General features: G+C 37.1%; 1 protein-coding gene across 1 annotated transcript in view; it reads left to right on the top strand.

Annotated features, from left to right (window-relative positions):
- The first annotated feature begins 1,104 nt into the window (after positions 1-1,104).
- Positions 1,105-18,367, top strand: part of CAND1 (cullin associated and neddylation dissociated 1) — a 38,656-nt gene continuing 21,393 nt past the window's right edge. The window contains exons 1-2 of the mRNA XM_081130414.1: positions 1,105-1,673; positions 11,125-11,268. Of these exons, the coding sequence (XP_080986540.1) occupies positions 1,606-1,673; positions 11,125-11,268 (212 nt within the window). The 5' untranslated portion in view covers positions 1,105-1,605. The remainder of the gene's footprint in view (positions 1,674-11,124; positions 11,269-18,367) is intronic.

The raw sequence follows: 18,367 nt of genomic DNA, 5'->3' as shown, positions 1-18,367 counted from the left end.
ACAGTCGGCAGCTATAGGAAAGAACAGTAGAAAAAGGTCAGATTTAATACTTGGAAGAAAGGAGCTATTTAAAGTTCTTATTTTTTTAACAGGCGCAGTAAGAAACTGAGATTGAATTTCCCTTTTTTCTGGACTGGGTTTTCTCCCTTTTTTCTTTCAAAAAGGCCTGTCGCTGGCTCCAGCTAAGCGGATAAGAAACACCGATACTAAAACAAGGGACTTCGTATCTAGTCTGTGACTGCTGTGTGTGTACGTCTCTGGGCACAGTGAGGCACACAGCTGTAGGATTATCAGGTCTACAAAAACTCACTACAGAGGGTAGCCATTTAGCTCTTCTGAACAAAACGAATAAGCCCTGAAGACGACCATCAGTCGCTGGCCCATTCATCTTAAGATCGTCCTTCTCGCTTTAGGCGGCGGCCTCTTCACGCAGCACGGAAGGATGTGCCCAGGGGCTCTGCTGCCTTTGGAGGCGGCTACGACCATCACTCTCAAGGGTCAGTGTTGGAAAGTCGCTACCACGCCTTTGCCAAGAACAACTACTGATCCGCAGCGCGCCTGCCCAAACCGCAACAGCCTAGCTCTGCAGACGTCCCTGAACAGCGAAAGCCGAGAAAGTCCGAAGGAGCTACACAAACCCAGCGCGCGGGGACCTAAAGGTTCTCTCCACCATCGCCGCCTCGCCAGCCTGCAGATCCCAGCATCCCTCCCTCCCGCGGGAGCCAATAAAGAGAAGTCCCTCCAGCCAATCACATCCCGAGCCACGGTAACACCCCTCCCCCACTGAATCCTGGGATTTGTGGTTTTCACGTGGCAATATTATACCTTCGTGGTTAAAGCAATGTAGGCCACGCGTCCGATTCAAAATGAAAGCTCCTTTTAGTAATTCCTCTGCTGGTTTCCAGGCTCGCCCTTTAATTAGCATGAATTCCAGACCTTCTCCTCCTTAAAAAATGTAAACTTTTTCTCTGTCCTACAGAAAAAAAGTCAGGTTATTTTTAGATTAAAGCACACTTATCCCACTCGCCCCCCCATCCTTTAACCGTCGCATTTAAGTCTCGCGAGAACAGCCCCCTTGGGTCGTGGTCGTGCCTCCTCAAAGGCGGTAGACGTGAAGACTGACACAAGTCTCCTCCAACAGGATTGCCCTTTAACTAGCGTCTCTGCAGCGTGCGTGGGGAGACCTCCATGAACCCTGACCTCAGCTCTCCGTAGCGTCCCGCGTCTGCCGCCCCCGCCCCGGGAGCGAAGGAGGCGGGTTTTGGCCTCTTGCCCTAGGGAGAGAGTGCGGAGGGAGTGGGAGCGAGCCGAGCCGGAGTGGAAGTGTCTGGCTCCCCAGAGGTCCTGCTGTACTCCTCGCTTCCCATGAGCTCGGTCTCCAGCGAGCAGCGCCGACGTTAGGCGGGCCTCGCAGCCTCTGCTGTCCCCGGGACAGGCCCACGCCTCGCCGGGGAGGGGGCATCCCGTCTAGGCGCCTCCTTAGTCAGCTTCGGCGTCGCGCTGCGACCCTGGAAGCGAGACCGCCGCGAGCAAGAGGAGGAGCAGCAGCGGCGGCAGCGGGCAGCAGCATCTGCAGCGCCAGCGGGCGGGATCGAGGCCGTCAACATGGCGAGCGCCTCGTACCACATTTCCAATCTGCTGGAAAAAATGACATCCAGTGACAAGGACTTCAGGTAAGGCCGAAATCCGACCCTAAACCCACCTCGGGGACCCCTATCCGCGGCCCTAGCCCTCACACAGGCCTTGCCCCACCCCTTTGGCCTGAACCGGTTTCTCCGCTTTTCCCAAGTCCCCATCCCGCCACTCGGGTCCCGGATCCCGGCAGTCTCCTTGCCTCTCCCACCTTGTAACCCCCTCCCCCCATTCTTTTCTCCAGGCCGTTGCCCGCCGCTGGTCCTCGGCCTTTTCTGTGTCCCCAAACGTCCCCTCCGCATTCTTTGCTACCCTTTCCCTCCCCCACACGCGACATGATTTTCGTGTCCCAGGCAGCGAAAAGGGGCGAAATCACTCATATTGTGGGGAAGGGAGTTGCTCTAGGCTGGGAGATCGGGAGGCCCGGCCTACTCGCCGGCCCGCCGGAGGCGCTAGGCCGCCCTTCTCGCTGGGACCGGAGCTGCAGCCCACTCGGGCATCTCGCTGTCTCCTCCTTTCCCGCAGTTGTGAGTGGGCCTCGGTGCATTCATCTTGAACAATTCTCTGTTTCTGAGCTCTTCTCGGATTAGGTTATAAACTTTTTCTTTGGGTTATTTCATTCTAGAGAGTGGGAAGGGGGTAGGGTGGCCAGGATGGAGGAAACTTGACTCGTAGGGTTTTCCCGCCAGCATCTCTGTCATTTTCCCTTGTCAGGTAAAACCCAAGCAAGAACTCGGGGTTTCGGTTTTATTTTTTTATATCCAGAATTTATTGCCAGAAAGGTGAATTGCTGAACCTTAAACAGAAAGTAAACCAAGCAAATGGATCTTATTGGAAAGAAGCGTTTTCTAATATGGGGATGGTAAATATGATAGCAGTTCTGTTCCAGGAGACTTGTACTGTCCGTTCTTAACCTTGGTAGCATGCATATTGAAAAAGTGTTATAGTTTCACAGATTATCTTGATTTCTCTTTCATTTTTGCACTACAGTAATTGTTTCAACTCTTTCTTCCCGCCTTCCATCCCATCACAAAATAAAAAAGCTCTCGATCTAAAAAAAAAGTATTATTTATTTGATACTCGTTTTGTTCTCTAAGGCTTAGTGGTTGTATTTTGTGTGCATTTTTAAAAGAGAGGACATAGAATCTTCTATTAAGATTGTGGTTGAAGAGCTTATTTACTTATTTATTTGTGTATTTATTTACTTATTGTATGAACAGTACGATTTAACACCTGAAAACATGTCTAAACCTTATCTGCCAGTAAGAAATTTCCCTATTTGTGAAACAAGAACCATGATAAATGTAGAGATTGTGTTCTTAACTAAATTGATGTGCTGGCATATTAAAATTGCCAATAAAATACAGTTTTAGTTGTGTGACTTCAAAGCCAAGTGATTTTTTAGAAAGTTGCTACCTAGGGAGTTTTTTAGTATTGTATTTGAAACTTTTAAAATCCAGTTTGCTAATACTAAAGATTTTAGTGTTGTGACTTTTGGGAGGAGACATGTTTGTTTTGGGTATTTTGATATTTAGATTTGTGTAGCTCTAGGGCCAAAATCAAGATTAGTAGGGGAAATAAAAGTTTTTGGGTTTTGTTTTTTTTTGTTTTTTAAGGATTTGAATGCTCTTTACTTCCATTTGGAGCTTTTCTTGGTCCTAACGCAAACCATTGAAGTTTCAGTAAACATTTCAACTAACTTTCAGCTAGTAGAGTATATGGTGTGATCCCCTTCTTCCCATTTGTCAGTTTGGCTCATTCTGTAAAAGTACTGAATTTCATTTTGATTGTGTTCAAAGATAGCACTTTCCCTATAATAGTACAATTTTGCTCAACTAGTCAGACTTGTGTATGGGTGATATGTTTAGAACATAGAAATCAAAAAATGTGATAATATGCATATGTAATTATTGACTGAAGCTTTCTTTAATTTCTAGTAAAGGCAAAAATATACACATGCTTGGGTTTTTGCTTTTTAAACTATATTAAGAAATAATGCTCTGATGTTAAGCTACAGTTAGTGAGCTTCATAAGGATTGTCTATCAGTTTGGGCTGGAATAAATCAAAACATTGTTTGGAAGATTATTCTCCTGAAAGTGTAATATTGAAATATTTCTAATAGTTGATGAGTATTACAGAAGATACTTTTAGGTAGAAGATATGTTTAGGAACAATAAGTGACTTCCAGTGATTTGACATCATTAAGAAATTTTATTAACTTTTTTTTAAAGACTTGTGGTAGCCTTTGGAATGAAAGCACTAAATATATTAAATTACAGACATTTAAGAGATTAATTAAAATAGTGAGCATTTGAAGTCAAGTATTTCGAAGATTTTTCTGTATGTTTCTCATTAGAAATTTATTTACTTGTTTATTTTGATGTAAATATCACAGTTTTCCCATTACATGTTTTAAAGTACCTAGGGCTAGAAGGATGATGAGGACAAGGCTAATTAAGATTGTAGAGCATATAACATGCAAACCACTCTACCTCGTGCTAAGGGGAAAAAATATATCTAAGAGGAAGAAAAACATTCTTCTCATGGTAGTCTCCAAACAGAAAACCTCCTACTTTCAAGATATGAGTTCTGTCATGTAGGACTTTTTGTTATGAAATATCTGTGAGATCATGGGCAAGCTACTTAATTTGGAATTAAATTTTCACTTGAGAGACATAAGGTCCCTTATAGGCCCGAAATTTCAGGTTTCTGTGGATAACTACATTGTCCATTAATGCAAAGAAGATAAAGAAATAGGTGCAGGTTTCAAAGTTTTGAAATGTCAGCACTTTAAAAGAATTGTTTTGTAGGACTTAAGTCATAGGCTCAATTTATTGAAAAAAAAAACAACTAATGCCCTTTTCTTTCGTGTTTAGTATTCTATATTATTTGGAGGTGGGATATATATTAAGGTTTAGTGCCGGTAGGTAGGTGATTCTGTAGATATCAGACTGCAAACTTCAGTGTGCCTGAATCATGTGAATGCTCCATTTATGAATACTGTATTAATATTGAATATTCAATGGGTTGAGATAATGAAGTTCTGCTTTTATTTTTATATACTTCACCACCAACTGAATTAAAATAATACAAGGAATCAAGAGCTAAAGAAAAAATTTACTATTCTTTATCTCTCTGTTCACAATAGTTAATATTAATGGTAAATATGGGCTTTATACACTTGATCCTATTTATTTTTTTTTAATCCTCACCCGAGGATTAAATTATTATTATTTTTCAGAGAGAGAGGAAGGGAGAGGGTGCAACTGGGGATCAAACCCACAGCCTTTTGGTGTACCAGAGGGTGCTCCAACCACCTGAAACCACCCAGCTTACAACTCTAGTTCAGTAGATACTAGCAATGTCTGTTACAGCTGAGGAAACTGAAATGGTGATGTAAATACTTGCCCCAGGTCAGTTTGACACTAGTAGATCTGGGCTTTCCAGATATCTCCAAGCATGAACTCTTAACGACCATGTTATGCTATTTCTCTAGGGTTTTGACTAGGGGACATAAAAAGTAAGGCCTTAAATTTCAGTTTCTTCTACGTTAGACTTGCGGAATGTTTTGTGCTGGAAGACACTTTTAGTAAGTCCCTAAGAGAGACTACTAAAAGTTGAAGTTCTAGTGCTGGCCCTCACTACATGCTTGTTGAATGGTGAAGACACTATTGTGAAAAAAGATGAGTAACCCATGGCAATATGTCCTTGTCAGGTTGAAGTAGCAGAGAAGATGAAAGTAAGAAGATTCATGTTCGTGGAGTGTCTTGAGTGTCTGGCAGGTCTTTAAATTATAGGTAGAGAAAATATTGTGAAAGCACACTGTACAAAATTTCATTGGGGGAGAAGGATTAGATAATCTTGACTGTATCTGAGGAATGAATATTGTTCTTGAAACTCTTTGAGGATAGGAACCTTGTCTTACTGAACGTAATCCTTCATTCTGTTTAGTGCCTTGACCATGTGGGTTCTCAATAGATGCTTGTTTAGTTGAATTGGATTTTAGTTCCAGAGTTAAGGAAAAAAGCATGTAAGAATTTGGAGAAGTTTGCTCCAGAAGCCTGTATAAAATCTACCAATCTATTTTTTTAAATACCATTTTATACAGTCTAAAATAATTCATTGTATTGTAGAATTTCCTAGCGTGATAATGGTTTGTGTTTCCTATTGTATTTACTTATGTGTTTTGGATATTGGAAAGCTGTTTAAAATGCTAATAAAAATCTCAGTCCTGTTAAATGGAATCAGGTTTTCAGAGCTGGAAGGGATATTAGAGATCCTATAACATAGCTGAAAGTATTGTGTGAGCATTTACAGTAATATTACAGGAAATACTAAGTGAAGTTATCTGGACTGCTTGTGCTTGAAAAAAGTAGGTTTAATCAGAAGAAATAGATTTGTAGAGATTAAGAAGGTGATTTGGAGGCATTTTTAAGTACTTTGCAGGTTGGTGGCAGTAAGTTACTTGATTTCACTTATATGATTTTTCTTGATATAGGTATACTGGTAACATTGATTATCAGCAATGATTACAGCTCACCATTGAAAAAGAGGAGAAAGGGACCTCATTGAGGAAACCAGGAAGAAGAAAGATGACTAAAAATCAGTTTTGTTTACATGAACAATATTAACGCTGTCCCAAGTTAATTAATGTCTCTAAGGGAATAAATAAAAAGTTAGATAGTCTTGGGGTGTGTATAAGGTCCTTGAAAGAAAATTGGTTCACAGAATGATGCATTTGGCCCATATCACTTAGATTTTTGGTGCAGCTGGCCACAAGGGTAAAATTGTGTTTACACATGAGAGGAAGTGTTGTGAGAGTTATTCATTGTGCAGTACAAGGTATTTATTTCTACCATTATTTAAGCTTCTCTGCTTTGAATTTACTAAAGGTGAGTAAGTTCTCTCCTCAAGGAGCTTTCAGTTCTATAGAATAAGCCAGGTGTGTAAGTTCCAGACTATAACTGTCTTGTTCATAACTGTGTTTCCAAAGCATGGCACAGTTCCTAATAATAATACCCCCAAAATATTTGTTGAATAAATGAATGAATGGCACTGCCTGTAAGTTATATCCACGTGGGACTCCCCCGTGAGTCTGAAAGTTAACATCTTAATTTCCCCCCTCCCACCTTAAATTAATCCATTATTATTATCATTATTATTATTATTATTATTTGGTCTTGTTACATTACCATCCACCAAATGTCCCAATTGGAAAACCTTGATGTTACCCTTTTACCTTACTTCTCTTCTTTGGTCCCGTGATGAGTATTTCTCAAATTAGTCTCCCTATCTCAGGCCTCTTTCTTTTTTCCCCCTCATTGATTTTAGAGAGGGAGAAAGGGAGAGAGAAAGAAACATTGATATGAGAGATACATCGATAGGTTGCCTCCCATACACAACTGGGGATCAGACCCACAACCTAGGTATGTGCCCTGACCCAGAATCAAATCCATGACCTTCCAGTGCATGGGATGACGCTCCAGCCAGCCAGCTAGAGGCCTCTTTTTAGTGCAATCTGTTGGTAACTCTTCCATTAGAATTGTCTTCCTCAATATCACAGCTGATCATTGTCTTCCCCACTAATTCCCATTGACTACAAGATAAACTAAAGTTCTTAGTTGTTGCCCACCTAAGCTCACTGAAATTACTTTCCCCAAAATTCCTAACAACCTTCATGTAACTAATTTAGTGGGTATTTTCTTTACTCATCTATTTGATATGTAAGCAGTTTACCACTTTTTCCTTCTTGAATTCTCATATAGGAATTAGGTTTATTACTTTATAGCGAGGGAGCACACACACTGTGGGATGTCTCAGCAAGAGGTTTTGGGACCTATTTGGGTAATTTTGGGAAAGGTCTAAGGAAGGGAGATTTGCTTTAGATTGGCTGTTTGAAATTGGGGGCAATTCTATCACTGGACATCTTAACGTTACAGGTAGGGAAGGCTAAAGCAGAGAAAGAGCTGTAATTGGTAAGGAAGTAGCAGTCACTCAGAGAGGAGGAAATTTTTTGATATTTTATGTTGCTAAGTGAATTTGTCTGATACGGTTGTTCTGTGAGGTTGTATATGTCCAGGAAACAATATGCTTTGGCTGTAAACATCAGAGCAGTTTGGAGTAACATTGAGGTTTAGCTATGAGCCTCAGATCAGTTCCAAGACTTCAGGGATTGCTGTTTTTTTTCTTTCTCAGTCTTCATTTTTGGCCAAAGGCAGGTGAATTTGGGCTGCAGGACATTAATTCATGATGTTCACATTTTCACTATTGCTGATGTTTTGTTGTTTCAGATCAGAGAAGTGGCCATTCAGTGTAGTCTGTAGTTGAACCAGGCTTATTAATCCTTTCCCTTGTAAAATGAGTGATTGAACCATCTGATGTGACAGTGGCTCTTCAATAACATTAAGACACTGGTCAGGATACAGAGTCAGCTGTAACACTTGAGTCCTGTGGTTTTCCTCTTACTTCTTTGTCCATTTCCTAACCCATCTCTTCCATCCCCATACCTAATCCATTTCAAAGACCTGTTAATTTTAACCTTGTAAATCTCAGAGTTGGTTCTCATTTTTCAAAGTTGCCATGAAGATTCAGTTAGCAAATACCAAACCATTGCTCCTAGGGGAAATAAAGGATTAGGTTTCTATGAGCAAGTCACAGAATTTTCATCAGTTAACCAGTTTGTAACTTTGTTTTATGTGTGTTTCTGTCTTAAAACACCTTATGTAATATATGTTGTTGATTGATAACATTGAACTCAAGGCCATCAGCACTATAACTCTTGCCTGAACAAATCTCACCTGACACATGTAATTTTTTCTGGGATATACATCACAGCTTTCTTGTACTTAGGCACACTAGACAGCAGTTTTGCACTACGCTTGGGGGTTATTTTACATAGCAAAATTACCAACAAAAAGCACAAATATTCATAAAACGAGGGACTAAGTAGACTAAGAAGAGGATACATTAGTGCCTCTTCATCCACGGTTTCGCATTTTGCACTTCCAGTTACCCACAGTCAACTGTGGGGTCCAAAAATGTTAAATGGAAAATTCCAGAAATAAATAGTTAATAAGTTTTAAATTGAGCACTGTTTTGAGCTTTCTCACTATCCCGCTGTGCCCCACCTGGATGTGAATCATCTCTGTCCAGCATATCCACACGGTATACGCTGCCTGCCCTCTTGGTTACCAGATCAGCTTTCCACTGAACTGCTCCTTAGTCCTTTACTCTGAGGTCTGTATTCACCACCCACACACAGAGAAAACATTTTAAATTCCAAACCAGCCTTCCCATTGCAAACCCCTGTTAGTCCTTTGAGACTCAAACTAGCCATCAGTTCTTTGGTTGGTCATTGTCAGGTGCCCTTGAGTATTGTTTTAAAAAACTGGTGAGATTGAGATTTGTCCTTTTACCTATCTGTCTGCCATAGTAGATGAAAAAGTTAAGAGAAAGGGACTGACTCTGTGTTTATTATCTCAGCCATTAGCGCCATACCTAAAAGAGTAAATGCTCAAGAGACATTTTACCAATTGGCTTTTGAATCTGCCATGGACAGCTCTCATAATGGTCAATTTCCTTATAAGAAGATTTATAGTATAGTTTTTTTATATTAACAGAAGGAAGAAATTCTCAGAATTTTTTAGTTTTCAGTGTCACTATTAAAAAGTAACTCTTAGCCTGGCCGGGCATGGCTCAGCAGTTGAGCATCGACCTAGGATCCAGGTGATCAGGGTTCGATTCCCAGTCAGGGCACATGCCCGGGTTGTGGGCTCGATCCCCAGTCGGGGGCGTGCAGGAGGCAGCCAATCAATGACTCTCTCATCACTGATGTTTCTGTCTTTCTCTCTGCCTGTCCTTTCCTCTCTCTGAAATCAATAAAAATATATTTTTGTAAAAATTAAAAAATAAAAAGTAACTCTTACAACTTCATACTACAGAATCCAATTTTTCTGATTTTTAAAAATATCTATTGTTAGTTTTGCAGGTCATCATTTTAACATGTTAACTATTAATTGTTTTTTGAAAATCAATAGAGTTATTAGAATATAAGAATAATAGGCAGTGATTGAATGAATCTGTATGCTAGTAGAATCACTTCAGAACCATAAAACAATTATTTACATTGAGATTATCTGCTTTTTTACTGAAATTGATAATCATTATGTTTTTCTTTAACCAGATGATTAGCATTTTAGGGATTCTTAGAGGTGCTAATTACAATGGTTATTTAAAAATTTTATCTAAGTAAAATGGTTAAGATGCTTTTAATGTGTTATGTTTAGAAGTACCTGCATTCGTGTGCTATTCAGTTTGTTTTATTTTACTTTCCAGAATTTGTGTGGTTTTAATTTAGTTTTGTCATATAAATGGGGGGGGGGACTTCCAATAAGGAGAACTGTCCAGTTTTTAAAAGTACATGCTTAATTTACCTTGTGTTGTCTCAATTTGAACATAAGCTTTTCTTTATAACCACTTTTACAAAATTTGATAAAAATTGTGCTTGCATGTAGTTTAAAACTTTGTGAAATCAGCATTAAATGAACACACGAATTACTGGAGTTATCTTTAAATTGCTTTATAAGTAATGAGTTGCTAAATTAATAAGTTGTTTTGCCAAATCCTTGCCACATAGTTTAGTGCCTACATTGCCAGGCTATATGCATAGCTGTTTATCGTTTCAGCTTTAATGGTTGTTTTTTAATTGATTTAAATGTGGATTTTCATATTTCTGCTTGTAACATAAAATATTGAATTTCTGCTCAAACAGGATCTAGTTCAAATAAAAGAAAAAGGCATTAAGTAGTTATTTCAGTTAGGTTCTTTTTATAGGTAGAAGGGAGCCAAGAATTATGGGGAAAATTCATTGGTCTTTAAACAGATTTGGGGGCTTGATTTCAATGTGATTATCTAATATTCTGCAAAATTACTTTTGAAACAATTGTCTGGTGAGGTATAAGGAAAAATCTGCAAATCTATTTACCTTATTTTATCTTCTGATCAACGCTTTCATTTAAAACTGAGATTAGACAGTTGATCATTTGGGAGTTTTTGTGAGGTGTTTAGTCTTAAATGTTTGGCAGTGGTTCTTAAGGGGAGGGGCTTGGGTGTCAGGTGCAACAACTTTCTAGAATCACCTCATCATTTTGAAAATGATACCTAGTGGTGGGAGTTGAGGTGGAGGTGAGAATTTGATTTTGGAAATTTCCTAGTAATTTGTATTATGTGACCTCAGTTCAACACACAATATACTTAGGAAGGTATTCTTAATGTTGGTAATTAAAGGCTTCCTAGGTAAAATTCAAATCACATGCAAAGAAAAAGTTACAAGGAGCTTTTCTCCCCCTAAAAGCAGTGATGCAATAAATTAGAATGAAAGATCAGTCACTATAGTCCTATCAGTAAATTTGAAATCAAGACTAACCTGGGGAAGGTAATTTGGAGTAATGATAACTTATTTAAATTTTTGACAAATTTTAATTTTTTGATAGGTTTATGGCTACAAATGATTTGATGACAGAACTGCAGAAAGATTCTATCAAGTTGGATGACGATAGTGAAAGGAAAGTAGTGAAAATGATTTTGAAGTTACTGGAAGATAAAAATGGAGAGGTACAGAATTTAGCTGTCAAATGGTAAGTTTTTTTACTTGCTTACTATGCCCTCTAGCACATTTAAAATACTGCAATAATTGGTAAATTATCTTAATCTTGTACTATGTCTTTCTGGAGTTAGGGAGTGGTAAATGTTTAGTGTTTATACTTGGTACATATGATACATTTTCTTACAGTTTCTATATTGACTAAATGTAGCCTTTTATGGTATTTTATTAAGAAGTACATATAGGAAACTCCAGAAAGAGTGGTTCTCTGACTTGTTTGACCTGATTTTTTTTTTTTAAAGGAAGATATTTTATTTATTTATTTATTTTAAAAATATATCTTTATTGATTTCAGAGAGAGGAAAGGAGAGGGAGAGAGAGGGATAGAAACATCAATGATGAGAAAGTTATTGATCGAGCCCGCAACCTGGGCATGTGCCCTGACCGGGAATCGAACCCCGATTGCCTGGATCCTAGGTCGACGCTCAACCGCTGAGCCACGCCCGGCCGGGCTGACCTGATTTTTTTTTAGCTTTATTAAAAGGCCTACCTGCCTCTATCCACCTCTATATTCCAGTGTGGAAAAAATTTAAGAACCAGTGATCAAGGGAAGTAAAGACAAAAATAGTAAGACTTAAAAAATAGCAAAAAATAAAATAAAAAAAATAGCAGCAGTTAAAACCATCATTAAAACAAATCAACACTGATGATAAAATAGTTACAAAGAACCTTTCTTAAAAATTGTGAGAATTCCAATTGTCGTGTGTATAATATAGTAGGAGCATCTTGTTAGGCATGATGCTAATAAGAAAACTTGAAAGTTGGACTTATTCTGTTAATGCATCTATTTAATTTATACATACCAAATATTAGAAATCCTTAACAATTTACGTAGTAAGTTATTAGTAAGTATAACCTTTAGTTTCATATAAAATTAAATTATAGAATTTTATGTCACATAATATTTGATATCAGTTAAATGAAGCATTGTCTCATTACTGCTTTATTGGATTTTCTTATAAAGACTTTTAATTGGTTTTGAGCTAAGCCTTTACATAAAATGTGAGAAATCATAGGTCAGCATAGAATTTCTAGGACCTTTTAGCCTTTGGCATAGCATGGAGGGAACTAGAGAGTATTATGCTAAGTGAAATAAGCCAGTCAGAGAAAGACAAGTACCAAATGATCTCACTTATATGTGGAATATAATAAAATAAACTGATGAACAAAGTGGATCCAGAGACATAGAAGCTTGGAACAAACTGAGGGATCTCAGAGGGAAGGGGGGTAGGGGGATGTGGGAGGGGAGAGATTAATCAGGGAACTTGTATGTTTATGGGCATGGCCCTTGGATGCCCATTGGTGTGGGGAGGGCCTGGGGGTGGGATGGATGTGGGGTGGAGGGGATCAGTGGGATTAAAAGGGGGACATCTGTAATGGTCTCAACAATAAAGATAAAGAGACATTAAAAAATATATATATATATTCAAGAAAAAAACTTTCTTTTATATGTATTTCCTTAACTTGGGATATTTGCAAGCTTAAAATAAAATGGGTCTTCAACAGACACATGTTAAAGTTGCAGAACAATTCCAAATTGTTATTTTTCATATTTTAAATTTTTTGCCATTTGCTTAATAAAGAAAGTTTTGTTCAAAATACATGCTGAACATTTACTGGCCTTTAAATACAATCAAAAAAAGTAGTCTTTGTTCCAGGTTGAGAGTCGAGAGGTACTTAGGTCTTTACCACTTGAGTAGGAATCTTAACTCATAGGAACCTGAGCTTTTGATCTTTTGATGATCTTTTATACTTAATGGGTTGGGGGAGAAATCACATATTCAAGAAAATAAAAGAATTAAGATATAAAGAAAAGTAATAAATTAGGAGATAAAACTCAAGGTCTGATTCTTGGAGGAGGAAAAATCCCAATAGATAGATAAATTACTAAGTAGCCTTATCAAGAAACTTATAAAATTGGCAAAGAACTTATCATCCAAAAGACAGGCCCAAAAATCTTTCACACACACCTTGAAACCTCAAAGGACATACAATTCCAGTACCCATACTTCTAGTACTATTCTAGAACATAAAGTATGAAAACCTTCCAATCTTTTATTTAAACTAAATACTGATGATAAATCCTGACTAAAAATAACATTAAAAAAGAAAACTACAGGCCAGTTTCATTTAAATGTTCAAAATAAAATTAAAAAAATATTGAGTGCAACATATTATGGTCAAGTGAGGTGCATCCCAAGAATATAGGGCAATTCAGTATTATGTGCTTTATTAATACATTTATTTCACCATGTTAATAGATCAAAGGAAGGAAAAAACTACCTGGTTAATTGTCAAGGCACTGTAAGATTTAACTTGATTTTGATTAACAAACCCAACACTTAGGCTACTTTGGATAAATAGAGGAGCGAAGCACCTTCCAAATACCAGCATTGTATTTAATGTGTCATTAGTGGGAAGAAGAGGCCAGGGATGCTTTATCTCAGTAGAGATAATTCATTACCTGAAGTAAAACATTTAATAACATGGAATTGATAGTACCTTTTTAGCATTGAAAGTTCACAAACATACACATTCATACCTCATTGCAAGTACCAGTAAATTACCAGATACCTCCACACACAAGTCAGGAACAAGGCAAAGATGTGTCTCTGTCCCTGTTGCATTTCTTTTGAAGGTATTTATTAGCCACAGTAAGACAAGGGGGAAAAATTAGACACATAAGTATTGAAAAGGGTACATGGGAAAATATAAGTGGAAAAATTTTGATGTAAACAATAAGAATTCTGTGAAGCAACAGGATGTAAAATTAATGAACAGAAATCAGTAGCTTTCATATAAGTAGGTAATAACCAGTTGGAAGATGTGGAAACAAATGTTCATTTATTACAGCAACAGAAAGACAAAATGCCTTGGAATAAATGTAACAAGAAATGTTACAGTGGTGACCTTGAGTGAGGGTATTGTAAAGAGAAACTTAACAATTTTATCTTTTTCAAAACTTACATGAAAGAAAACTTAAAAATACTCCTAATGGATAACCAAAATGTACTTGGAAACAAATGTACTTGGAACAAATGGAAAGACATTCCATGTTCTTGGGTTAGGATAACTCAATTTCTCCAGGTTAATTTAATGCTGGCCTGATTATAAAAATCAGTAATTTTTGCCCACCAGCTAGACAAGTTGATTCTAAAGTAAATTTTGGTGGGAAGGAGAAGGGGGCAGGATGTTTGCTCAAGATAGCTAAGAAAACACTATAAAAGTATAATAGGTGCTGGAGTTGGGGTGAGAGTGGGGGTGTTGATTAGCCTTACTTGATAGGAAAACATACTGTTATGTTTCTCTAATCAAAACAGTGAGATAGTGAGACATTAATAGACCAGTGAAGTAAAATAGAGTGGAAAGTACATAATGAAGGTAGGTGGCAGGCATCATTGGTGAAAAGTTGGGCCTTTTTTCAAAAGACTGGATAAACATTTGAAAAAGAAAATTGTTTTCTTACCTCACACACAACATCCCTACTTGAGGTCACCATTGTTTTGTTCATCTTAAATTAGTTTTGCCTCTTGTAGAACTTGACTTAAATGGACTCATACAGTATGTGCACTTCTGTGTCTGGCTTATGAGTGTATTATTGTTTTATGAGTTTATTACTGATTAATAGTCCACACCCAGCCAGCGTCGCTCAGTGGTTGAGCATTGACCTATGATCCAGGAGACTGCGGTTTGATTCCCAATCAGGGCACATGCCCCAGTTGTGGGCTCCATCCCCAGTAGAGGGCGTTCAGGAGGTAGCCAATCGATGACTCTCTCATCATTGATGTTTCTCTCTCTCCCTCTCCTCCTTCCTTCCTCTCTCTGAAATCAATAAAGACATATTTTTAAAACAATAGCCAACAATACCACAGTCTGTTATACATTTGGTTTCTAGGGTTTGGCTATTGTGAATAAAAGATACACCGAACATTCTTGTATGAGTCCTTTTTAATACAGTGCGTGTGTCTTTATTTCTTATGGAAAAATACTAAGTATGAAATTGCTGTTTTCCATTTTGATTTTTTTAAGAGCCTACCAAATTTTTCCCTAAAATATTTGTACCATTTTACATGAAAGTACTAGTTGTTACACATTCTTTTTCTTTCTTTAATTTGTCTTTATTGTTAAGTATTACAGATGTTCCCTTTTTTCCCCCTCATTCACCCCCTCCACCCCTCTCCAGCTCCCTCCCCAGGCCTTTATCACACTGTTGTCTGTGTCCTTGGGTTATGTATCTAGGCATGTAAGTCCATTGGTTAATCTCTTCCTGCCCCCACCCCTACCCCCTCTGAAATATGTCAGTCTGTTGCATGTTTCAACGTTTCTGGATCTTTTTTGTTCGTCAGTTTATTTTGTTCATTATATTCCACATATGAGTGAGATCATGTGATGTTTGTCTTTCTCCGACTGGCTTATTTTGCTTAGCATAATACTTTCCAGGTCCATCCATACTGTCCCAAAGGGTACGAGATCCTTCTTCTTTACAGCTGCATAGTATTCCATGGTGTAAATGTCCCACAGCTTTTTTGTCCATTCATCTACTGATGGGCACTTGGGCTGTTTCCAGATCTTAGCTATTGTAAACTGTGCTGCCATGAACATGGGGTGCGTAAATTCTTTCTGTTGGTGTTTCAGGATTCTTAAGATATATTCCTAGAAGTGGGATCACTGTTCTGTTGTCTAGTTGTCTATTCTAGTGCCAGTACAGCACTGTTTTATTAGAGTAGTCAGGCTTTTTCAGCCATGGCACTATTAACTTTTTGGGCCAAGTAATTTTTTGTTGTGAGGAGCTATTAGGTGTGCAGTAGGATGTTTAGTAGCACCTTGGCCTTGACCCCACTTCCTGCCAGTAGCGTTCCTTCTTCCCTCGGCTGTTAGTGACAGCCAAAACTTTCCCACGGAACCCGTACTGGCTATCTGCCGGAGGACAAAATTGCCCGTGGGCGGGAATCGCTGGAGTAGACCCATAGATGTGTTGCACAACTTCATTCTTCCTCTCCAAAGGAGTACTGATTTTTGTATTTCCATGTAAATTGTAGAATCAGTTTGTCAATTTCTATTTTATTTTATAAGTAACCTTGCTCATATTTTGATTGGGACTGTGTTGAAGCTATAGAAATACTTGAAGAGAATCAACATCCTAACAAGAATGAGTCAGTCTTTTAACCATGAACTGCAATATCTCATACTTTTTTGTTGATTCTTCAGGCTTTTCTACCTAAATAATTGTCATCAGTTACTATCCCCCTTTTAATCCTGATTTTGGTAATTTGTTCTCTTTTTTCTCTTTAGTTCCTCTATTTAGGGATTTACCAACTTTACTACTCTTATCAAATAACTGATTTTATGGTTTGTTAAGTTTCTCTATTATTTGTTGCCTATTTCATTGATTTCTTATCCATATTATTACTTTCCTTCTCACTCTTCCTTTCTAATTCATAAACATTTAAAAGCATATATTTTTTTCTAAGTACTTTCTTGAGCTACATCCTATAAATTTTGGTATTTTTATTACCATTCTATTTGAAGTATTTTTATTTATTTATTTTTTGTTGTTTTTGTTTTGTTTTGTTTTTGAAGTATTTTTAATCTCCAATGTGATTTTTCTTTGATCTATGGATTATTTAGAAGCAATTTTCAAATGTTTGAAGGTATCTAGATGTTTGTTTTTATTTTTACTGGTTTGTAACTTAATTTCATTATGGTCAGAGAGCCATATTCTTTAAGATTTCAGGGTGGTTTTGTTTGGTTTTTGGATTCTTCGTTTTGTGTATTTACTGAGATTTGTTTTATGGTTCAGCATATGGTAGGTCTTGGTGAATGTTCCTTGAACACTGAAAAGAAAGTGTATTCAGTACTTGAGTACAGTATTTTAGAAATGTCACTTATGTCATGTAGTTGATAGTATTGTTCAGATTTATATCCTTAGTGATGTTTTTCTTTTGTTGATATTAAATACCAAACGAGGGGTGTTAAAATTTCCAGCTATGATTGTCAATTTATCTGTTTTTCTCTTTAATGTTGATTTTGTTCATGTACTTTAAAGCTGTATGACTAGGTACTTATCTTTCTGATATTTGACTGTTTTATGAGTATAAAATATTTCTCTTTAAATATACCATATCTTGAAATATATTTTCTTTTATATTAATATAGCCACTCCAACTTTTTTAAGATAATGTTTGGATAGTGTATCTCTATATATTACTTTCATTTTAATCTCTTTTTTTATTTTTAAATTCTGTATTTTGTAGACATCAAATAGTCCATTGACATTTATTGTCAATATTGATATGGTTGGATTTAGGTGTGCCATTTTGCTTCTTGTTTTTTATTTTGTTGTTGTTCTTACAGTTTTTATTTGGTTGTTGGTTTTCTTCCCCTGCTACCTCTTGGGTTAATCATATATTTTATAGCAGCAATTCTTAGTTTGATTTGGGGGTTCCTGGGACATCCTGTTACCTTGAAAGTATCAAGGCTATTATATGAATAATTACATATGAATATTTTCCCTTTGATTCTCCTTTTCTCATAAGTGCACAGTATAATTTTCCAGAGACCACATGATATATGATATTACAACAGATTGGATCCAGTTGTTTTAAGCACCAAATTAATTTTCAAAAATGTAAAATTTTTCTGACTTTTATTTTTGGGGGTAATATAATTTTTCTTAAATGTTATTTATGTTAACATATAATGGGTTTATTGTCACTTTTAATTTTTAATGTGGTAAATATTGACAGGTACAACCCACGCAAAGAAAAGTTCTTTGGGGTCTTTAGATAGCTGTTTGCATTACTTTTTGAAATTGTCACTAGGCTAGGGATTATAAATTGCATCTTAAATTTATCACAATCTTTTAAAAGTTAGTGTTGTACCACATGGTATAAATTACATAAACCTTGCAGTAATTTTCACTTTTCTTTCTTCTGTCTTTGTGTTACTGTTTTTTATATATTTGTGTGTGTGTCCATAATGCAAAAAATATATAATTTAAAAAATGTATCCTTTTATATGTATACACATTTACCATTTTTAGTGATCTTTATTCCTTTCTATAAATCCAACTT

The sequence above is a fragment of the Miniopterus schreibersii genome (genome assembly GCF_964146895.1).
Source record: "Miniopterus schreibersii genome assembly, chromosome: 2".
Taxonomy (NCBI): domain Eukaryota; kingdom Metazoa; phylum Chordata; class Mammalia; order Chiroptera; family Miniopteridae; genus Miniopterus; species Miniopterus schreibersii.
The sequence above is the reverse complement of the archived record's forward strand: the minus strand, read 5'-3'. Positions and strand labels throughout refer to the sequence as shown.